General features: G+C 45.2%; 1 protein-coding gene across 1 annotated transcript in view; it reads right to left on the bottom strand.

The window, feature by feature from the left end:
- The window catches only part of LOC126354677 (inter-alpha-trypsin inhibitor heavy chain H4-like), a 142,760-nt gene that overhangs the window by 90,977 nt on the left and 29,794 nt on the right, over nt 1–21,989 (bottom strand). The window contains exons 4-6 of the mRNA XM_050004482.1: nt 20,841–20,979; nt 19,137–19,251; nt 14,490–14,650 (exon numbers count right to left, since the gene is read on the bottom strand). Of these exons, the coding sequence (XP_049860439.1) occupies nt 14,490–14,650; nt 19,137–19,251; nt 20,841–20,979 (415 nt within the window). The remainder of the gene's footprint in view (nt 1–14,489; nt 14,651–19,136; nt 19,252–20,840; nt 20,980–21,989) is intronic.

The following is a 21,989-nucleotide window of genomic DNA, read 5'->3' as shown; positions in this document are numbered from 1 at the left end:
CAAATGGCTCTGAGCACTATGGGTCTTAACTTCTGAGCTCATCAGGGCCGTATAACTTAGAACTACTTAAACCTAACTAACCTAAGGACATCACACTCATCCATGCCCGAGGCAGGATTCGAACCAGCGACCGTAGTGATCGAGCGGGTGCAGACTGTAGCGCCTAGAACCTCTCGGCCACTCCGGCCGGCGCCCATGATCTGTCCAGTAAGATAATACAGGCTGCTGGCGTTGCCATTCCTGACTTGACAGGCCTCGTTCACCGTCGGCCAGTTCCATGGTGGATCATGGCCATTGCTACCACTATCCATTATCGTAGTCGCACCTTGCAACATCTTAAGCGACACTCATCCTCTGCTGGTCTTATTACTTTTAAATCATCATGCCAAAGCCAGTTACCTACTCAAACAGAGAAAATGGGTGTATTGGGAACGCTTTGTCTCCTTTCTAGACTCTTCTGTCTCTTCATCATGAGTGTGGGCTACTCTCCACACCCTACAAGGTTGTCAGTGCCAGTCTTCCATTTCAGGCCTTGCCCTTCCAGGTGGCCTTTGTACAGATCCGTCAGTGCTCATAGAACACCTCATGACCCATTTTGTGATGGGTCAGCATCAGTCTCCTATCAAGCTACCTTCCTTCTCAAGAAACAGTGGTCTGAAGCTTCCCACTTATATTTTATTCCTTGTGAGGTGGGATCCTTCAATGAACCTTTTAATGAATGGAAGCTTCTTCTGGCCCTCTCTTGTTCCCACAGTTCAACTCCTGGCTTGATTTCATACATAACTAATTGCTTCAACACCTCAATTTTCCATGACAGGTGTTTAATTGTATTTGGCTCCAAGGTATTTTCCCCTCTCAATGAAGATATAGTACTAACAGAAAATATTGTGGTTCCTGTCCTTAAGCCTAGCAAGGATCCAGCGACTCTTGATAGTTACCAGTCAGTGAGCCTGACTGACGTCTCCTGTCAGTTAGTAGAACAAATGGCGGCTTGTCAGCTCAATCGGGTCTTTGCCTCTCGAGACCTTTTATCTGCTTACCAGTGCAGCTTTTTGGAGGGGAGGTCTCTAATCAGTCATCTGCTTTGTATGAAAACCGCTATTTGACAGGCCTTTTCTCAGTGTCGCTAACTTATCACAGTCCTCTTCAATCTTCACAAGGAAAACGACAAAGCTTGGGGCCATCATATCCTCCTTACCCTGCTTGAGTGGGGCATTTGGGGCCCCCTTCCAGTTTTTATTTCACCTTTCCTGTCCCACCAGTCATTTGGAGTCTGGGTTGGTATTGTTCTCAGCTCTACGCAGACCCAGGATAATGGCATTCCATAGGGCTCCACATTAAGTGTTCTCCTTTTTCTCATAGCTATTGATGGTCTTGTGGCCTCTGCTGGACCATTGGTATGTGGACGTTTCATGCATTAGGGTTGCCTCCCACTCAGTGGCCTCTGCAGAAGAGAGACTCCAGGATGCCATCCGGTGCGCTTCCACTGTTTTCAATTCTCTCCCTTAAGTCGAGGGTGGTGCATTTCTGTCAACATAATAAAGCCCATCCTGATTTGCAGCTCTACCTCAAAGCCCACCGCCTGACTGTGGTCCCCCAGTTCCGTTTCTTAGGTCTGCTTGCTGACAAGAAGATTACTTGATTGCCCATATTCATCATCTGAAGATTGGATGCTTTCGTAAACTCACTGTTATTCACTTCCTTGCCCATAGCTCTTGGGTGCATATTGTTTGATCATTCTCCGCCTACAATGGGCAGTAGTTCTGTCTCATCTGAACAATGGTTGTCAAGTTTGTGGATCAGTTGCCCCTTCCACGCCGCTCCTCTTGGACCTGGTTCACCATTGTGGTTTCTGTTTAGCAACCAGTGCGTCCCACAGTAGCCCTGGTGAAGGTCTTCTGGTTGCCACTGGGATTCCTCCCCGTTCAATTCTGTAGTCCCATTACTGGTTTCCTATGGCATCACTATCTGCTTTTTCGCTCCTCCTCCTTTCTGTTCTATTCTTTTCATTGCTCTGCACCGTCACACACCCACTGATTCGACTGGGTATACTGGTTGGGCTCCATCTTGCTTCTCTCAGCCTTGAGTTCCATCTCCCCTCCTCATCCTCTTCCTCACATTCTCTCCCGAATGCCCTCCACCCCAACCCCCCCCCCCCTCAATCCTTTGGTTAGTTCCTCAGCCCCAGATTTCTATGGATTTCTGAGGTTTGAAAGCCTTTATTGCTCCAGTGGCGTTCCATAGTTTGCTCTGAAGCCTCTTACTTTTCCCTACACCTTTGGCTCTAAATCCAACGATTATGTGCAACATGCCTTCATGTCTTCTGTTAGCATGGAACACCATCTCTCGCCACCGCGTGTGGTGGTGTTTATTGCGGAATTGATGACAATCTATAGAACCGTCTGCTTCATTAAACAGTCCTCACTCACCCAAGTTCTGTTATGTACATACTAAATGAGTAGCCTCATAGTTTTTGCCGCCACTCCTTGGTTTCTGCCATCCATGACCTTCTCGTTGATCTTGCTGATACTGCTTGTTTGGTTGATTTCCTTTTGGATTCCTGGACACGTAGGTACTGATCGTCTGCCTGAGGGGGCGGCCACCTACCCCCCCCCCCCCCCAATTGCCTGTGACCCCTCTGGGGTGGATTTGGGGCTTTGTATCAAATCCGTTTTTACTCAATCGTGGGCCAGATGTTGGGAGGCTACCTCACTGTCCAATAAACTTGAGACCCACCATAAGGCTTCCTCCCTCTACCTCTCCCAGCTGGAATCTACCATCCTCTGCTTTCTTTGTATTGACCATGCTAGGCCGACCCATGGGTTTTTATGCAATGAGTCACCCACAGGCCTCTCCTTGTGGTGACCCATATTTTGCTGGACTTCCCCCACGTTTTGGCCCTTCACCCTAAACATGTCGTCCCACCGTCCTTGTCTCGGTTGTTAGCAGACGATTATCACATGGTTACATCCGTCCTCAGTTTTCTTCCAAAAAGTGGTTTCTCGACTCAGGTATCAGTCGAAGTTTCCTCTGGAATTTAACTTGGGTAGGCCTTGATTGTGGAGATTTTGACCTTGCCTCCACACCGGCTCTCCCCGCCTTTTCCCTACATTTTGTCTTGTCCATTGTCCTGTTTTGTTTCCCCTGGAGCTATCCGCATTGCATGGTCATAATAGTCCGGTATGGTATGGTTGACGGAACAAGTCGGTGGCGGTGCTCTTCCTGTTTCCATCCACCCCCCTCCTACTTTTTCCTTTTCTTGCTGCCCTCTTTGTTTGCACGTTATCCCTTTACTTTGACTGAACTGTGGTCTTTGTGTTGTTCCCCCCTTGATTACTGCCATCTGAGACCATGGAACCGATGACCTCACTGTCTGATTTCCCTCGCCCCCAAAAAAGTCAGCCAACCACCAACCATAACATTGAACAATACACTACACCTAGGACGTGACTGTTATGCTAAGCAAAAGAAAGTTTTGGAGCACCTTTTGAAGCGGTACTGTGAGTACGCTTTATGAATACTGCAGCTAATGGGCATGTGGAAGGCAACAAGCTTTTTATTCCGATTACTTTTCAATGTGTCACACGTCGTCGTCCTCTCTGTACCTTTCCAGTATGCGTGAGGGCATGATGTATGAATGTCCTCAGCTTAGAAATGTGAAGGACTGTTTAAAAGGATTGTCAGTAGATGCGACAGGCTTCTCGAAAGAGAAACTAGGGAAGCTAAACACGGGGACTCCTTGAGGCATTTCAGAAAGGTCGGTTCTGGGGGCGAAGGTTGGCCTTCAGCCAACAGGAACATGGCAGTTCGAACGACTGCCGGGGTGGCCGGTCCGTAGCGACGCGGATAGTCTGGTAGCCGGGACGTACTAAGGAGCGGACGCAGTGCTGCAGACGCTCCGTCTGGAAGGTGGTAAGACGTGAAATGCAGTACACCACAGCAGATACAGTTCGCGAACCAACTTTCCCTCTTTGGCTCGTCCCACGAGCGTACTTGAAAATTATGTGCTCAAACTTCTCTGTGGGTAACTTCCCAGCTCTAAGCGGACGAGCTTTTGCCTTTATGTAGTAGCGGTATTTTGCATTGTGCTTCGTGGTGTGCTTCATCGTGGCGACTCATGGAAGCGTTGTGCACTGGCGTGCGATACTGAATTCCCTTCATCTCCTCTTTGTGTGTCCATTGATAGGCTGATAATGCGAGACCAATTAGCCATTTTAATACTTGTCAACACCGTTGTTGGTACGGATCAGTGATTCCAAATTATGTTCAATTATAACATCTAAATTTGTAATAAAATTTCAGTCACTTAAAAAAAGCAGAAAAAACGAGTTGGAATTTTCAGACAATTACCTCTCGTCTCCCGAAGCTCAAATCCATAATCGTAATAGTAAGAAGCTCCTTATTACCTTACTAAATAATGTCAAATGAACTAGCATTCCCCCGTTTTTTGTAACACAGTAGGAATGTGTACGTAGGCCTGTAAAAATGTTAACGCTTACGTCCCCCTTTACTGAGTGCGTTGGTTTTGTGTATGTGTCTTGTTACCCGTTGCGTGCACTAGTGTTTTATCAGTAATTAAAAATCAGGGTTGTACTCACACGAAATATCATCACGCACATTCAACAACAGCATCCAGTAGGGGAGATAGGAATATTGTGTCATACTAGTATATGAGCACCAAATAATCAAGCAGGCAAGCAACGCATAACAGCAACGCAAAAAAGAAAGTTGGTTACCGCTCACTTTGTGTGTGTGCGTGCTTTTTTTCCTGAATGCCATAGGCCTACGTAATTCCAAAGTGATTTAACCACTTCTGATTGTGTCCAGTTTTGACATGTGGAATAAATTAGCCGCAGTAGTGGAATACGTACGTCCCATTCTACGACTACAAGAGACGGATTCCGTAAAAGCTAAAACTATCGATAAAGGTACGAACACTTGATTTTGCGTAACTGATCATTCACAATCTAAAATTAATGAGAACAATAAATTATTGCATTTGTATGCAGTGACACTGATGCCCGACTGTCTGTTAAAGAACATAAGCCAAGAATGCTAATCGTCATCGCTGTTTTATTCGTGAATTGTTATAGAAAAATATAGACGAAAAATTAAAAACGATGCGATTAAACACTAATTTAGGGTGACGCATATGAGATTATTTATTTCACCCAAGCAAACAAGGGATGTCTGGGATCCGTTTTCTATGTTTCTTCTTCTCCGCTTCTGCAGCTGCTTTCCTGCGGATACTTAGTGGTACTATATCCATAATTTGGTGCATTTTATTTACAGCAGTTGATCGTAGACAATCGATCACAGTGCGACAAGAGTCGTTCAAACCTGTATCAACGTGTTTGACATATGCAAAACTTTTGCGAGAATGGTTCAGAATACTCCGCTGCGGAGAAACATAGGGCCAGGGCAGATGTTAAAAAAGACTTTTGGCTGTGCGCCCCAGATGGTTCCTGTAAGGAGATGGATGGTGTTGTGTGCCGACACTTCGAGCTTTACTTCTTCGCAGTGAACTTAGAACGGAAGGGAACAGTCCATCCTTACTCCAAGGTATTTGGGAGTTGTTGTTGATGTTGGCTTCAGTCCTGATACTTGTTTTGACGCGGCTCTCCATGCTACTCTACCCTGTGCCAGCTTTTTCATCTCCCAGTACCTACTGCAACCTACATCCTTCTGAATCTGCTTAGTGTATTCATCTCTTGGTCTCCCTCTACGAGTTTTACCCTCCACACTGCCCTCCAGTGCTAAATTTGTGATCCCTTGATGCCTCAAAACATGTCCTACCAACCGGTCCCTTCTTCTTGTCAAGTTGTGCCACAAACTCCTCTTCTCCCCAATACTATTCAATATCTCCTTATTAGTTACGTGATATATCCACCTTATCTTCAGCATTCTTCTGTAGCACCACATTTCGAAAGCTTCTATTCTCTTCTTGTCCAAACTAGTTATCGTCCATGTTTCACTTCCATACATGGCTACACTCCAAACAAATACTTTCAGAAACGACTTTCTGATACATAAATCTATATTCGATGTTGACAAATTTCTCTTCTTCAGAAACGCTTTCCTTGCCATTGCCAGTCTACATTTTATATCCTCTCTACTTCGACCATCATCAGTTATTTTACTTCCTAAATAGCAAAACTCCTTTACTACTTTAAGTGTCTCATTTCCTAATCTAATTCCCTCAGCATCACCCGATTTAATTTGACTACATTCCATTATTCTCGTTTTGCTTTTGTTGATGTTCATCTTATATCCGCCCTTCCAAGACACTGTCCATTCCGTTCAACTGCTCTTCCAGGTCCTTCGCTGTCTCTGACAGAATTACAATGTCATCGGCGAACCTCAAAGTTTTTATTTCTTCCCCATCGATTTTAATACCTACTCCGAATTTTTCTTTTGTTTCCTTCAGTGCTTGCTCAATACACAGATTGAATAACATCGGGGAGAGGCAACAACCCTGTCTCATTCCCTTCCCAACCTCTGCTACCCTTTCATGTCCCTCGACTCTTATAACTGCCATCTTGTTTCTGTACAAATTGTAAATAGCGTTTCGCTCTCTGTATTTTACCCCTGCCACATTCAGAATTTGAAAGAGCGTATTCCAGTCAACATTGTCAAAAGCTTTCTCTAAGTCTACAAATGCCGGAAACGTAGGTTTGCCTTTTCTTAATCTTTCTTCTAAGATAAGTCGTAAAGTCAGTATTGCTTCACGTGTTCCAAAATTTCTACGGAATCCAAACTGATCCTCCCCGAGGTCCGCATCTACCAGTTTTTCCATTCGTCTGTAAAGAATTCGCGTACGTATTTTGCAGCTGTGACTTATTAAACTGATAGTTCGGTAATTTTCACATCTGTCAGCACCTGCTTTCTTTGGGATTGGAATTATTATATTCTTCTTGAAGTCTGAGGGTATTTCGCCTGTCTCATACATCTTGCTCACCCGCTGGTAGAGTTTTGTCATGACTGGCTCTCCCAAGGCCGTCAGTAGTTCTACTGGAATGTTGTCTACTCCTGGGGCCTTGTTTCGACTCAGGTCTTTCAGTGCTCTGTCAAACTCTTCACGCAGTATCTTATCTCCCATATCGTCTTCATCTACATCCTCTTCCATTTCCATAATATTGTCCTCAAGTACATCGTCCTTGTGTAAACCTTCTATATACTACTTCCACCTTTCTGCCTTCCCTTCTTTGCTTTGAACTGGGTTGTCATCTGAGCTCTTGATAATCATACACGTGGTTCTCTTCTCTCCAAAGGTCTCTTTAATTTTCCTGTAGGCAGTATCTATCTGACCCCTAATGAGATAAGCTTCTACATCCTTACATTTGTCCTCTAGCCATCCCTGCTTAGCCATTTTGCACTTCCTGTCGATGTCATTTTTGAGACGTTTGTATTCCTTTTTGCCTGCATCATTTATTTCATTTTTATATTTTCTCCTTTCATCAAAGAAATTCAATATTTCTTCTGTTACCCAAGGATTTCTAGCAGCCCTCGTCTTTTTACCTACTTGATCCTCTGCTGCCTTCACTACTTCATCCCTCAAAGCTACCCATTCTTCTTCATCTGTGTTTCTTTCCCCCATACCTGTCAATTGTTCTCTTATGCCCTCCTTGAAACTCTGTACAACCTCTGTTTCTTTCAGCTTATCCCATGTCCTTAAATTTGCAGTTTCTTCACTTTTAACCTACAGGTCATAACCAGTAGATTGTGGTCAGAGTCTACATCTGCCCCTGCAAATGTCCTATAATTTAAGACCTGATTCCTAAATCTCTGTCTTACCATTATATAATCTATCTGATACCTTTTAGTATCTCCAGGATTCTTCCATGTATACAACCTTCTTTTATGATTCTTGAACCAAGTGTTAGGTATGATTAAGTTATGCTCTGTGCCAAATTCTACCAGACGGCTTCCTCTTTCATTTCTTAGCCCCAATCCATAATCACCTACTATGTTTCCTTCTCTTCCTTTTCCTACTGACGAATTCCAGTCACCCATGACTATTAAATTTTCGTCTCCCTTCACTACCTGAATAATTTCTTCTATCTCAACATACATTTCATCAATTTCTTCATCATCTGCAGAGCTAGTTGGCATATAAACTTGTACTACTGTAGTAGGTGTGGGCTTCGTGACTATCTTGGCCACAATAATGTGTTCACTATGCTGTTTGCAGTAGCTTACACGCATTCCTAATTTCCTATTCATTATTAAACCTACTCCTGCATTACCCTTATTTGATGCTGTGTTTATAACCTGTATTCACAGTCCAAAAGTCCTGGTCCTCCTGCCACCGAACTTCACTAATTCCCACTATATCTAACTTTAACCTATCCATTTCCCATTTTAAATTTTCTAACCTACCTGCCCGATTAAGGGATCTGACATTCCACGCTCCGATCCGTAGAACGCCAGTTTTCTTTCTCCTGATAACGACGTCCTTATGAGTAGTCCCCGCCCGGAGATCCGAATGGGGGACTATTTTACCTCCGGAATATTTTACTCAAGAGGACGCCATCATCATTTAATCATACAGTAAAGCTGCATGTCCTCAGGAAAAATTACGGCTGTAGTTTCCCCTTGCTTTCAGCCGTTCGCAGTACCAGCACAGCAAGGCCGTTTTGGTTAATGTTGCAAGGCCAGAACAGTCAATCATCCAGACTGTTGCCCCTGCAAGTACTGAAAAGGCTGCTGCCCCTCTTCAGGAACTACATGTTTGTCTGGCCTCTCAACAATACCCCTCCGTTGTGGTTGCACCTTCGGTACGGCCATCTGTATCGCTGAGGCACGCAAGCCTCCCCACCAACGGCAAGGTCCATGGTTCATGGGGGGGATTTGGGAGTATCGCAGTTGAATAGCTGTTCTCCTCTCCAAGTAAAGTTCTGTTTTATTTTAGCATTTCTGTTTCATATAGGGTAAACATAAATTTGTGTCTTTCTAGGATTTGGCCTTAGCTGGTTAACATTATACACTCCTGGAAATTGAAATAAGAACACCGTGAATTCATTGTCCCAGGAAGGGGAAACTTTATTGACACATTCCTGGGGTCAGATACATCACATGATCACACTGACAGAACCACAGGCACATAGACACAGGCAACAGAGCATGCACAATGTCGGCACTAGTACAGTGTATATCCACCTTTCGCGGCAATTCAGGCTGCTATTCTCCCATGGAGACGATCGTAGAGATGCTGGATGTAGTCCTGTGGAACGGCTTGCCACGGCGATGGAGCTCCACGGCAAACTGGCCTACACTGACGGCGGCGGTGCGCCATTCGACGGCCAACACCGCGGTTCCTGGTGTGTCTGCTGTGCCGTGCGTGTGATCATTGCTTGTACAGCCCTCTCGCAGTGTCCGGAGCAAGTATGGTGGGTCTGACACACCATTTCCAGGAGTGTAGTACCTAGCCAGCTTTTTGAGAGTTTTTGTTACAGGTTCTGTACCTCCTCAAAGGGTTTACCTTGGGCAGCAATTCCTGTTTCGTAAGCACAAATAAATCCTCTAGTTGGTTGGTTGTTCGTGTGAAAGTTATACAACAGCGGGGATAGTACGATTTCCTGAGGGAAAGTATTTTTCTGAATCCTCCATCGACTTTTTTATTTTGTAGTATGGCGAAGTATCTCCTACTTTGCGGAAAACATTTGATTAACTGTGTTTAAACGACAATCCTTTGTGGCTGGATACAAAATTCTGAGCAGATTTTTCTGGTTGGCCATATCATAAGCTGCAGTGAGTTGTCCGAAAACAACACCTGTGACTTGACTTCTTTCATAACCATTCTCAATGTGTTGTACTATATTAAGGATCTGTTCACAACAAGACATTCCTTGATGGAAGCCTGACTGCTCTCGTGAGCCTTTTGTCGATGTATTCTCATATTCGATTTAGAATCAACCTTTCCAGTATCTTGCACAAATGGCAAAGAAGTGAAACTGGACGAAAGTTTTTGGTTCTGTCGTCTCTTCCCAGGCTTTAGAAGTTCTGCTACTTTGTCTTTGCAACAAATCTTTAGACTTTGCAATTTTGAAATACAGTGTTCATATGATTTAATATCCACTGTTCTGTAGCAGGTCCAAACAATGTAATTTGTTCTGCCCGTAGTATCTCTAAGCCTGCAGCTGTATGGTTCTCATAGACTTGAATACCGTTTTCAGTACGTTTAGGTTGAAAGTAGTAGCGGGGCAGTCTTTCTCATCAGCACACCTCGCGTGATTGGAGTTTATAGATCTTCCCTTTGGCTTACAGTTCAGAACTGACTCATGGACAGTTTTAGCAAGAGTTATCTTCGAGAGATTAGGAGCAGCAGTTGTTGGGTTACTTTGAGGGTATTCTAGAATTTCCATACTTTTCGATTCTTCTCGTTCATATGTAGATTTGGTACTAGGTCGCATCGTTTTTTACTTCTGGAAGCTAATTCAAGATAAGGGAGATCTTCACCTGTTTGGATTCTTTCCTCAGAGGAGGGATCATTCTCTCTAAGAGAGCCTTGAAATCTTGAAGTCCTGGTATGTGGTTCGTTCTTCATCCTCTTGGGATATAGTTGTGAGGCAACTTGAACTTAATTGATATAATCGTCATACATCTCCGGATATGGACCGCGTTTTAGGACTTTCATCTCAAGTTACTGTGTGAAATTCTCCCATTGTTCTTCTTGAAGTAGACAATCTCTTGTTTCACACCTGCTTCATGGGAAGAAATAATAGGTCGATGTTGCATCTGCTTCACTGACTTGCAAACATTCTTACTTACTTGCTGTGCAAGATGTTTACTGACAAAAATGCTATCTAAGTTACATCCACGACGCCATCTGGCACTGCTGAAGGATGGTGACATCTTTAGGTCACTGATTAACACCAGCCCCATTTGTTAATCCCGTCTTCCACTTCTTCTCCAGTTTTATATGTTTCCCTTTAGCCCCGTGATGTACTGTGGCAGTTAAAGTCACCAACTGACTGTGAGTGTAAGTTAGGGAGTTCAAGTGGCTCCATGACGCCGAAGTTAGTTCGGTTACCTACAGAGGTCGCCGTGCATTACTGTATCTCAACCGCCAGGAGTTCTATGTCGTAAAGTGATGTTGGGCCTACTGAAAAGATGTTTGGACCACGCTTTACTGTACACTGCTCTACCAATCGTTGTATTTCATCTTTCACTGATGATATTCATTCCACTAATTTTGTATCAGTTTAAACGTTCGTAAAATAATCATAATCAATTCGAACTCCACAGCTGATTGACGTCAACGTGTGTAACTTACGAGAAACTCAACAACTACACTTATACACATTCATTGTGCTACGGCGGGTCTCGTTCGTTAGACCATTATGACGCCGCGTTCTCACCGTATCTTGATTTAAGACGCCTAGGTGTCTCGTGTAACAGTAGAGGAAAAATCTGGAGATGACTGTCACATAAACATTCCGCCGACCGCTTGGCGGCAGTAGGGCGAGCATTAAGTGCACGAGACACAGCACCCCATATCTCTACCAGGCTTTCGACAGAATGTTTATACGCTGACGACATAAACGAAAGATTTAGGCGAGTTTCTACATCTGAAACATGATGGCTAATCCATTTTCGTGTTAGTAGCATAAGAATCGCTTCAGTATGCGACTATAAGGCTACAAATTATGTTTGGTTTAAGCATACGCTGTGATGATCGTAGGCGTTTGTTACCTTTGAGAGTGGACGTAGCGAGATGGCGTTACTCAAGAACGTGTTTAAGGTGGAAAAGGTACTGTTATCAACACCTCACTGAGTCTGAATACGGTCGGGTAATAAAGCTACCAGGAGATGAATTTTCCTTTTGCAATATTGCAGAAAGACTTGCCAAAAATGAAGCTACTGCGACTGTCATGAGAATATACATTCGCAAAGAGACCGGGCTCCAGATGTCGACAAGGCACTACCAGGAACGAAGACAACCAAGTACGGCGAATGGGTCTGGCGCATCGTAATGCATCTGCAGCAACAATTTGAGGAGCATTTGGCACCTCGCTGACACCACGAACTATTCGATTACTTCAAGAACAGCTCTGAACCACATGCCAGATAGACTGTATTCCCCAGACCCCAGACCACTGCCATTTGTGACATCCATAGTGTCAAGCGAGAGCTAGTTAAAGGGCAGGGCGGACGTCTGTTGTGTATTCTTATGAAAGCTGGTTCTGCCTCGGTGGCTGTGATGGCAATGTGTAGGTTAGGAGGAGGCCAGTTAAGGGCCTGCAACCACCATGTCTTCGTGACAGACTCACTGGACCTACACCTGGAGTTATGGTCTGTGGTGAGATTTCGTAGGACAGCAGGAGCACTCTCGTGGTTATCCCACGCACCCTGACAGCAAATTTGTACGTCAGACTGCTGGTTCGATGTTATGTGCTGCCATTCATGAATGCCACTTCAGGGGGTGTATCCCAATAAGATAACGGTCGGCCACGTATCGCTGTTGCAACCCAGCAAGCTCTAAGGGCGTTGCCATGTTTTCTTGGCCTGCTGGATCACTAGATCTGCCTCCAATCGAGCACATAAGGTGCGTCATAGGACGACAACTCCAGCGTCATCCACAAACAGCATTAACATTTCTTTTATTGACCTACCAGATGCAACAGGCATAGAACTTCATGCCACAAAATGACATGCGGATCTGTACAACACAATGCATGCACGTTTTCATGCTTACATTTAGCATTCTGGCAGCTACACAGGTTCTTAATGTACCTGCATTTCACATTAGCAGTGGCTTATCTCGTGCATACATTAACCTATGATCTTTCAGTGTTAAACATTTAAAAATGTTATTTACACAAATGTATCCCCGAAATTTCATTACTCTGGATTAATTAATTTTTGGTGTTTCGATTTTTTTCCGTCAGAGCATGATCGTCATATCTACACTACTGGCCATTAAAATTGCTGCACCAACAAGATATCCAGATGATAAACGGGTATTCATTGGACAAATATATTATACTAGAACTGACATGCGATTACATTTTCACGCAATTTGGGTGCATAGATCCTGAGAAATCAGTACCTAGAACAACCACCTCTGACCATAATAACGGCCTTGATACGCCTCGACATTGAGTCAAACAGAGCTTTTTTGGGGTGTACAGATACAGCTGCCCATGCAGCTTCAACACGATACCACAGTTCATCAAGAGTAGTCACTGGTGTATTGTGACGAGCCAGTTGCTCGACCACTATTGACGAGACGTTTTCAGTTGGTGGGAGATCTGAAGAATGTGCTGGCCAGGGCAGCAGTCGAACATTTTCTGTATCCAGGAAGGACCGAACATGACCTGCAACATGCGGTCGTGCATTATTCTGCTGAAATGTAGAGTTTTTCAGAGATCGAATGAAGGGTAAAGCCACTGGTCGTAACACATCTGAAATGTAACGTCCACTGTTCAAAGTGCCGTCAATGCGAACAAGAGGTGACCGAGACGTGTAACCAATGGCACCCCATACCATCACGCCGGGTGATACGCCGGTATGGCGATGACGAATTCACGCTTCCAATGTGTGTTCACCGCGATGTCGCCAAACACGGATGCGACCATCATGATACTGTAAACAGAACCTGGATTCATCCTAAAAATTGACGTTTTGCCATTCCTGCACCCAGGTTCGTCGTTGAGTACACCATCGCAGGCACTCCTGTCTGTCATGAAACGTCAAGGGTAATCGCAGCCGTGGTCTCCGAGCTGATAGTCCATGCTGCTGCAAACGTCGTCTAACTGTTCGCGCAGATGGTTGTTGTGTTGCAAACGTCCCCATCTGTTGACTCAGGGATCGAGACGTGGCTGCGCGATCCGTTACAGCGATATGGATAAGATGCCTGTCATCTCGACTGCTAGTGATACGAGGCCGTTGGGACCCAGCACGGCGTTCCGTATTACCCTCCTGAACCGACCGATTCCATATTCTGCTAACAGTCATTGGATCTCGACCATCGCGAGCAGGAATGTCACGATACGATAAACCGCAATCGCGATAGGCTACAATCCGACCTTTAGCAAAGTCGGAAACGTGATGATACGCATTTCTCCACCAGGCATCACAAGAACGTTTCACCAGGCAAGACCCGTTAACTGCTGTTTGTGTATGAGAAATCGGTTGGAAATTTTCCTCATGTCAGCACGTTGTAGGTGTCGCCAACCTCGTGTGAATGCTCTGAAAAGCTAATCATTTGCATATAATAGCATCTTCTTCCTGTCTGTTAAATTTCGCGTCTGTAGCACAATTTCATGGTGTAGCAATTTTAATGGCCAGTAGTTTAGTTTTTGCCTCTATTGTTACACAAGACAACTCGGCATCACGATGATGTTCTAACCAACGAAACCGGTCGTAACACAAAAAATGTGTATCAATGCAGCTTTGGTGGATCGCATTAACTATTATATTGGTATCTAGGTTAAGGACAATGAGCTGCCAGAAATTGTTGATGAAAGACGAGAGGGTTGACTCACGAGTATCTGGTTGGGGCTGTCGGCGTGGTCGACATCGTATCGCACCAGCAGCTGCCCCTGTACGCCCTCCGCCCTCAGCGCCGCCTGCTCCTCCCTGCTGGGAGACCACCGCACCACGGCTGTCGTGGCCGAAGGCCTCTCCATGTGCGCCAGAGGGTTAGCTGCGTGAAGAATCGTATGTACTAAGTGTTACGTCATACTGTTAAATGGTTCTTTATTCACTACTTCAATCCTCATTACTGTAAGAAACTGCAAGTAGGCACCATACAGTTATCCACGAAATGATTTACAGTAAGGTAGATGATTAAGATAAATACAATGTGTGTATTTAGATAATAGTGCTATGCTGACATAGAGATCGAAGAATCCAAGTAATGAAAGCTACTGATCGATGAGATGCGTGAATGCACGTATGGCAGGATTTTGCTACATACACTGACGGAAAGAAAAGATCGGAGCACCAAGTAGCAGTTGCTTGACATAAACGAAAGTTGGTGGACGAGTTTCTGCATCTGAAAGATTATGTCTGTTCAAATTTTGAGGCGGTCACCTAAGAGTGGCACTAGTAGCCTCTCTATGAGGCTGCAAATCATGTTCAAGGGTGAGACTGGACGTCGTAAGCTGATGTCAGTCAAGAATGCCTGCCGGCGGCTGTGGCCGAGCGGTTCTAGGCGCTTCAGTCTGGAACCGTGTGACCGCTACGGTCGCAGGTTCAAATCGTGCCTCGGGCGTGGATGTGTGTGATGTCCTTAGGTTAGTAAGGTTTGAATAGTTCTATGTTTTAGGGGACTGATGACCTGAGATGTTAAGTTCTGTAGTGCTCAGAGCCATTTGAACCATTTTGAACCAATAATGCCTTTAGGACGAGAAAGACCCTTTATCAACACCGGACTGCGTTTCAACGTGATCGTGAAGGTAAGGCTACGAAGAGCTGGGTGTTCTTCCTGCGATATTGCAGAATAACTTGTCAGGAATATACTCACTGACAGCGGTGGTCACGAGAAATTATGGTCGCACGAAGAGCGGACTACGGACGGCCACGTGGCTCTGTCGAGAGGTGTATGGCTCTGGCACATCGTACTGCACCTACACTAGTAACTTAAGCAGCAGTTGTCATCACACCGACACAATGGACTATTACAAATTTGTTACTTCAAAGTCAGCTCTAGCGTGTACTCCACAAACCACCAACATCTGCGACTTCAGTATTGGAGGGCAGGGTGGAGGTATGTTTTGTGTTCTGATGAAGACTGGTTCTGCCTCGGTGCCAGTGATGGCCGTGCTTTGGTTAACAGGAGGCCTCTTAGGATCTGCAACCAACTTGTCCGTTAGCTAGAAACACTGGACCAGGTACATCTGGGGAAATGTTCTGGAGTGCGGTTTCGTCTGACAGATGGAGCACTCTTGTGGTTATCCGATGAGCCCTGACTGCAAACTTTTACGTCAATTCGGTGATTCGATCTGTTGTGCTGGCATTTATGAAAAGCCATCCAGGGGTGTTTTTCAATAGGATAAAGATTGCCCACATTCAACTGTGTTAAGCCAAAATTCTCTGTAGAGTGTTGACATGTTGCCGTGGCCTGTTCAAGGACATATGGGACATCATCGGACGACAATTCCACCATCATCCACAAACAGTACTAAACATCCCTGTGTTGACTGATCGAGTGCAACAGGCATGAAACTCCATCCAGCATACATAAAACACAATGCGTTCATGTTTGCATCCTTGCATTCCACATTCTGGTTGCCACACCGGTTGTCGACATACCAGCATTTCATATTTGCAATGGCTTATCTAGCGGTTTCATTAAGCTCTGAACCTGCAATGATAATCACGTAAATATGTTACTAGACACATGTATTCCTGAAATTTCATTACTCTATTTTAATTACTTTTTGTGTTGCGATTTTTGGCCGTTAGTGTTGTAGTAGTAGCGCCGAGTTTCTGAGCTATTGGGTAAGGAACGGAGAGGGGGGGGGGGGGGGGGGGGAAGACTCTTATTACTGACCACATACGATAGGCAATCGTTAAAGATATCGGCGACGATTCTTAGCACATTTCTTATTACCTATTTTGGCCCTAGCCACCATCAGATCAAAATAAAAGTTTCATGGAAGAGTTAAGTTTTCAGCGAAAGACGCTCAGTTTCTTACAAAATAAATCTCAGTGCCATAGAAAAACTAAATTTAGTAATCATCAATTAATGTTAACATTTTATAATAGATACACTCCTGGAAATGGAAAAAAGAACACATTGACACCGGTGTGTCAGACCCACCATACTTGCTCCGGACACTGCGAGAGGGCTGTACAAGCGATGATCACACGCACGGCACAGCGGACACACCAGGAACCGCGGTGTTGGCCGTCGAATGGCGCTAGCTGCGCAGCATTTGTGCACCGCCGCCGTCAGTGTCAGCCAGTTTGCCGTGGCATACGGAGCTCCATCGCAGTCTTTAACACTGGTAGCATGCCGCGACAGCGTGGACGTGAACCGTATGTGCAGTTGACGGACTTTGAGCGAGGGCGTATAGTGGGCATGCGGGAGGCCGGGTGGACGTACCGCCGAATTGCTCAACACGTGAGGCGTGAGGTCTCCACAGTACATCGATGTTGTCGCCAGTGGTCGGCGGAAGGTGCACGTGCCCGTCGACCTGGAACCGGACCGCAGCGACGCACGGATGCACGCCAAGACCGTAGAATCCTACGCACTGCCGTAGGGGACCACACCGCCACTTCCCAGCAAATTAGGGACACTGTTGCTCCTGGGGTATCGGCGAGGACCATTCGCAACCGTCTCCATGAAACTGGGCTACGGTCCCGCACACCATTAGGCCGTCTTCCGCTCACGCCCCAACATCGTGCAGCCCGCCTCCAGTGGTGTCGCGACAGGCGTGAATGGAGGGACGAATGGAGACGTGTCGTCTTCAGCGATGAGAGTCGCTTCTGCCTTGGTGCCAATGATGGACGTATGCCTGTTTGGCGCCGTGCAGGTGAGCGCCACAATCAGGACTGCATACGACCGAGGCACACAGGGCCAACACCCGGCATCATGGTGTGGGGAGCGATCTCCTACACTGGCCGTACACCTCTGGTGATCGTCGAGGGGATACTGAATAGTGCACGGTACATCCAAACCGTCATCGAACCCATCGTTCTACCATTCCTAGACCGGCAAGGGAACTTGCTGTTCCAACAGGATAATGCACGTCCGTATGTATCCCGTGCCACCCAACGTGCTCTAGAAGGTGTAAGTCAACTACCCCGGCCAGCAAGATCTCCGGATCTGTCCCTCATTGAGCATGTTTGGGACTGGATGAAGCGTCGTCTCACGTGGTCTGCACGTCCAGCACGAACGCTGGTCCAACTGAGGCGCCAGGTGGAAATGGAATGACAAGCCGTTCCACAGGACTACATCCAGCAGCTCTACGATCGTCTCCATGGGAGAATAGCAGCCTGCATTGCTGCAAAACGTGGATATACACTGTACTAGTGCCGACATTGTGCATGCTCTGTTGCCTGTGTCTATGTGCCTGTGGTTCTGTCAGTGTGATCATGTGATGTATCTGACCCCAGGAATGTGTCAATAAAGTTACCCCTTCCTGGGACAATGAATTCACGGTGTTCTTATTTCAATTTCCAGGAGTGTACTTACCGATCCAGTACAGTTTATATGAATTTCTGACATATTTGGCTGTCAGGTAGGTAATGCTCATATACAACATTCTCTGCAGCAACATTTTTATTAATTTAGGTCACTGTCGTCCATTACGACTGCAATGGTCACGGTATCATCGATATTGTACAGTCGATCAATAGAAACGGGTCGCCTGGTCGGATGAACCACATTTCTTGTTACATCAGGTCGATGGTGATGTCAGGGGGCTCGAAACGTACACCGCGGCACGGACACAGACTGGTGGGGCCAGTGTTACACTATGGGGCCGTTGACCCGAATTTCCATGGGACATGTGATGGCAGTCGAAGGCACCAAGGCAGGTGTGGACTCCATGAAGATTATCATGGATCACCTGCATCATCCGTGGTGTCCTTCCCGTCAGTGACAGCATCTTCCCGCAGCATAACTGTCTGTGTCACAGATCCAGAATCTGGTTACAGTGGTTTGAGGGTCGTGACCTAGACCTTACGTTGATGTCTGTCTGCCAAATTCGCCTGATCTGAATTCGCATCTGAGACGCTATCGTGTGCCAGCTGCGCCCTACATATCAACGGCCCTCAATTTTCGAGAATTACCTGGCATGTACGTAGACACCTGGTACCACATACCTGCGGAAGTCTACCAAGGATATGTCGAATCCGTGCCATACAGAATCGCTGCTGGTCCTACAAGCTATTAAGAACGTGATCATAATGTTTTGGCTCGCCAGTGTCTTTCTCCCGTGTGCTATAGCTAAGCAACCAAGTTTTTATCAAACAGTATAAATCATACCTGTTGTCAGTGTGTATTTCATTAAACTCTTCTACACGATACCAAAATACCACACAAAGTTCTAAATGTAAGTTAGGAATGGAGGTGTGAATCAGGTGGTTTTTCCTTCAAGTATATGTCATCTGCCTTCTTCAGTGCATAGACAAAAAATTGCAAATGAAATGGCAGAAGTTGATAGCAGTGGTGTACTTACTAGAGTTCTTCTCTTCGTCTATGACCTCGTTGCTTTGCTGCAGACTGGGGACTTCGAGGAGGGTGATGTCACTCGTCTCGTTGATGTGCACCTCCACAGATAAGTCGTTCACGATCTGTGTCAAAAGATGGAAGTAAAGCGAAAACACTGTCACTGGGTAAACAAAGTTCTATGAAAATTTTCATACACCTAACTTAAATTAAGTTTAACACGTTAGTGACAATAACTGGTAATGTTGAGTATAACCAGATCCTCGATTTTGATTCCACAGATTTCAAGCAAAATTTGTACAACAGGACTTCACAACGCATCTTTCATACTAAAAACATGTATGCAACGCAATTTCGTCTTGCACATGTTTTCAGGACAAAGTGGACGTCAAAGGTCGGCAGTTTGGCAACACTGTAATCACCTGTGCGGCAGTAAAGTCTACTCCAGACGACTGTCATCCTAGCTGCTGAACAAATTATCATTGGTGTGATGGCGCTATTGAAACTTCAACTGTTAAGGCAGGGTGTACGATACCGACTCTGATCAAGCCTGAAATCTCATACGGACTACAGTTCAGAGATAACTTTAAATATTCCATGAAAGCGTTTAATGCATCGAGCCAACGTCACATCAAGTTCTACTCTTCATTTCTTCTATTATCCCTTACAGTTATTCACAAAGAAACTGGACTGCACATTCCCTGTCGTAAATTTGAAGTGCATAAATTAAAATGTCAGTCACAGTAATCTCTATTAGCCACATGTTACTGAACACGTAAATGGTAAAACACTCATCCTAAATAAAGACAAACGGAGACGACATTATAAATCATAACAGCCATCCTTGCGCTACACAAGTTTTTAACTTCATAACAGGTCGGAACAAAGTGACTCCCACCTTGTACAGGACTGGCCTTAAAGGCTCAAGCATTAGTGCATGGCAATGACTTCTACTTTTGGAAATTGGAAATTTGTGGTAAGGTCTTATGGGACCAAAGTGCTGAGGTCATCAGTCCCTAAGCTTACGCACTACTTAATCTAACTTAAACTAACTTACGTTAAGGACAACACGCACACTCACACACACACACACACACACACACACACACACACACACACACACACACACATGCCCGAGGGAGGACTCGAGCCTCCGACGGTGGGAGCCGTGTGGACCGTGACAAGGCGCCCCAGACCGCGCGGCTACCCCGCACGGCACTTCTGTTTTTGGTATCACTGTTAGCTGGGAGACCTTGAGACACAGCTTCAGTCGTCTAACTGAAAATGGTTTTCCTTCCTTCGTAAATATTATACCTATGACTCCAAATCTGTCTCAAATGAATCAGGTTAATATAGCCGTCTGATTTTTATGTCGAAGAAAGTTGACAAATTCCAATGTTAGCATATATTTTCCTCTTGATTAGCACCAAGATCCTAAGCTCAATGTTCCAGTCATGTGGATCTGTCACCACCACCAGGGTCACTTGCCTCCTTTCCATAAAACAGTTCTGAGATTTAACTCGGGCTTTAGCTTGCAGTATCATTTTAGTGTAACGCACAGTGCTTCCAAAGTCTAAGCACTGGTGCAGTTTGGAGTTGAGTGCAACTATGATATACTCAGATAATGCACAACTCATTAACCCACGCGGCTTGTCTGTTCCGTGACAGAATAATAATGACAACTAACTACAGTTAGTGTGTAGAGCTGACATACCTGTCCGGGATTGAGGTTGATGCGCAGGTGGTATGCGCCCAGCTCCCTCTGCAGCAACTCCTCGTACGTCAGATTGAAGGTCACCTTCTTCTGCGCCTCTAAGTTCACCGACACAGATACCACGTTTGAGTCCCTGGTGCTGAAACGTAGAAAAGTTGTATCTGTAAACCAGTATTTTAAGGAAATGATCGTCGCCTAAGGGCTGATTGACATCCAGCCTAACACAATATAAGACGAGAGCTCACTATCAACGTCCTTTGTCAAACTCTGGAAACACTAAGTGCATCGACTGGAACAAAGCCAATTACTTGTATGTGGCAAATTTCTGAGATAGACACTTCCAGCTTACTGCGAGCGCCTTATTGCAGTCTTGCTGTCTAATCTTTTGACGTGTATCTTCGTGCTACTGTTTTTGGATTATCAATCTTCTGATTGGTTCAATGCGACCCTCCCCGAATTCCACTCTTGTTCCAACCGCTTCAGCTCGGAACAGCCTACGTCCTCAGCTATTTGCTAGACATATCCCACCCTCTGACTCCCCCCCCCCCCTCAAAGAGCTTTTACTCTCCACAGGTCCCTTCCCTGATATTCCCCACAAGTGCTACCACCGTTTCTTCTCCTTGTCAGTGTTTTCCATACGTTACTTCATCCACCTGTTCTGGAGAAAACAACCTTTTTGCTTATCTTATAAGTCCCCCTAAGTTTCAAAATTATTCTACAGCTAACGTTCAACGTTCGTCTGCAGCACCACATCTCAAACGCCTCAACCCTCTTCTTTTTCTTTTTCCCAGTACATAATCTACTAACATAAAATGATGTGCTCCAAACGTACGTTCTCAGAAATTTCCTCAGCAGATTAAGGCCAATGTTTGATGCATGTAAACTTCTCTAGGCCAGGAGTGCCTTTATTGCCAGTGATAATCTGCTTTTTATGTTTATTCCTTGCTTCGCTCGTCACACATTGTTTTGCTTCCAAGGTAGCAGAATTCCTAAATTTCCATTAATTCGTAATCCCCAATTTTGATGTTAATTTCGTCGCTAATCTCATTTCTATTACTCCTCGTTTGTTTCACCTTTTTTCTGGATCTACAATCAGTCCATATTTTATAGTCATGAGACTGCTCATTCTGTTCAACACGTTCTGTAATT

Source organism: Schistocerca gregaria, chromosome 1 (genome assembly GCF_023897955.1).
Source record: "Schistocerca gregaria isolate iqSchGreg1 chromosome 1, iqSchGreg1.2, whole genome shotgun sequence".
Lineage (NCBI taxonomy): Eukaryota > Metazoa > Arthropoda > Insecta > Orthoptera > Acrididae > Schistocerca > Schistocerca gregaria.
This window is presented reverse-complemented; position numbering and strand designations above follow the sequence as displayed.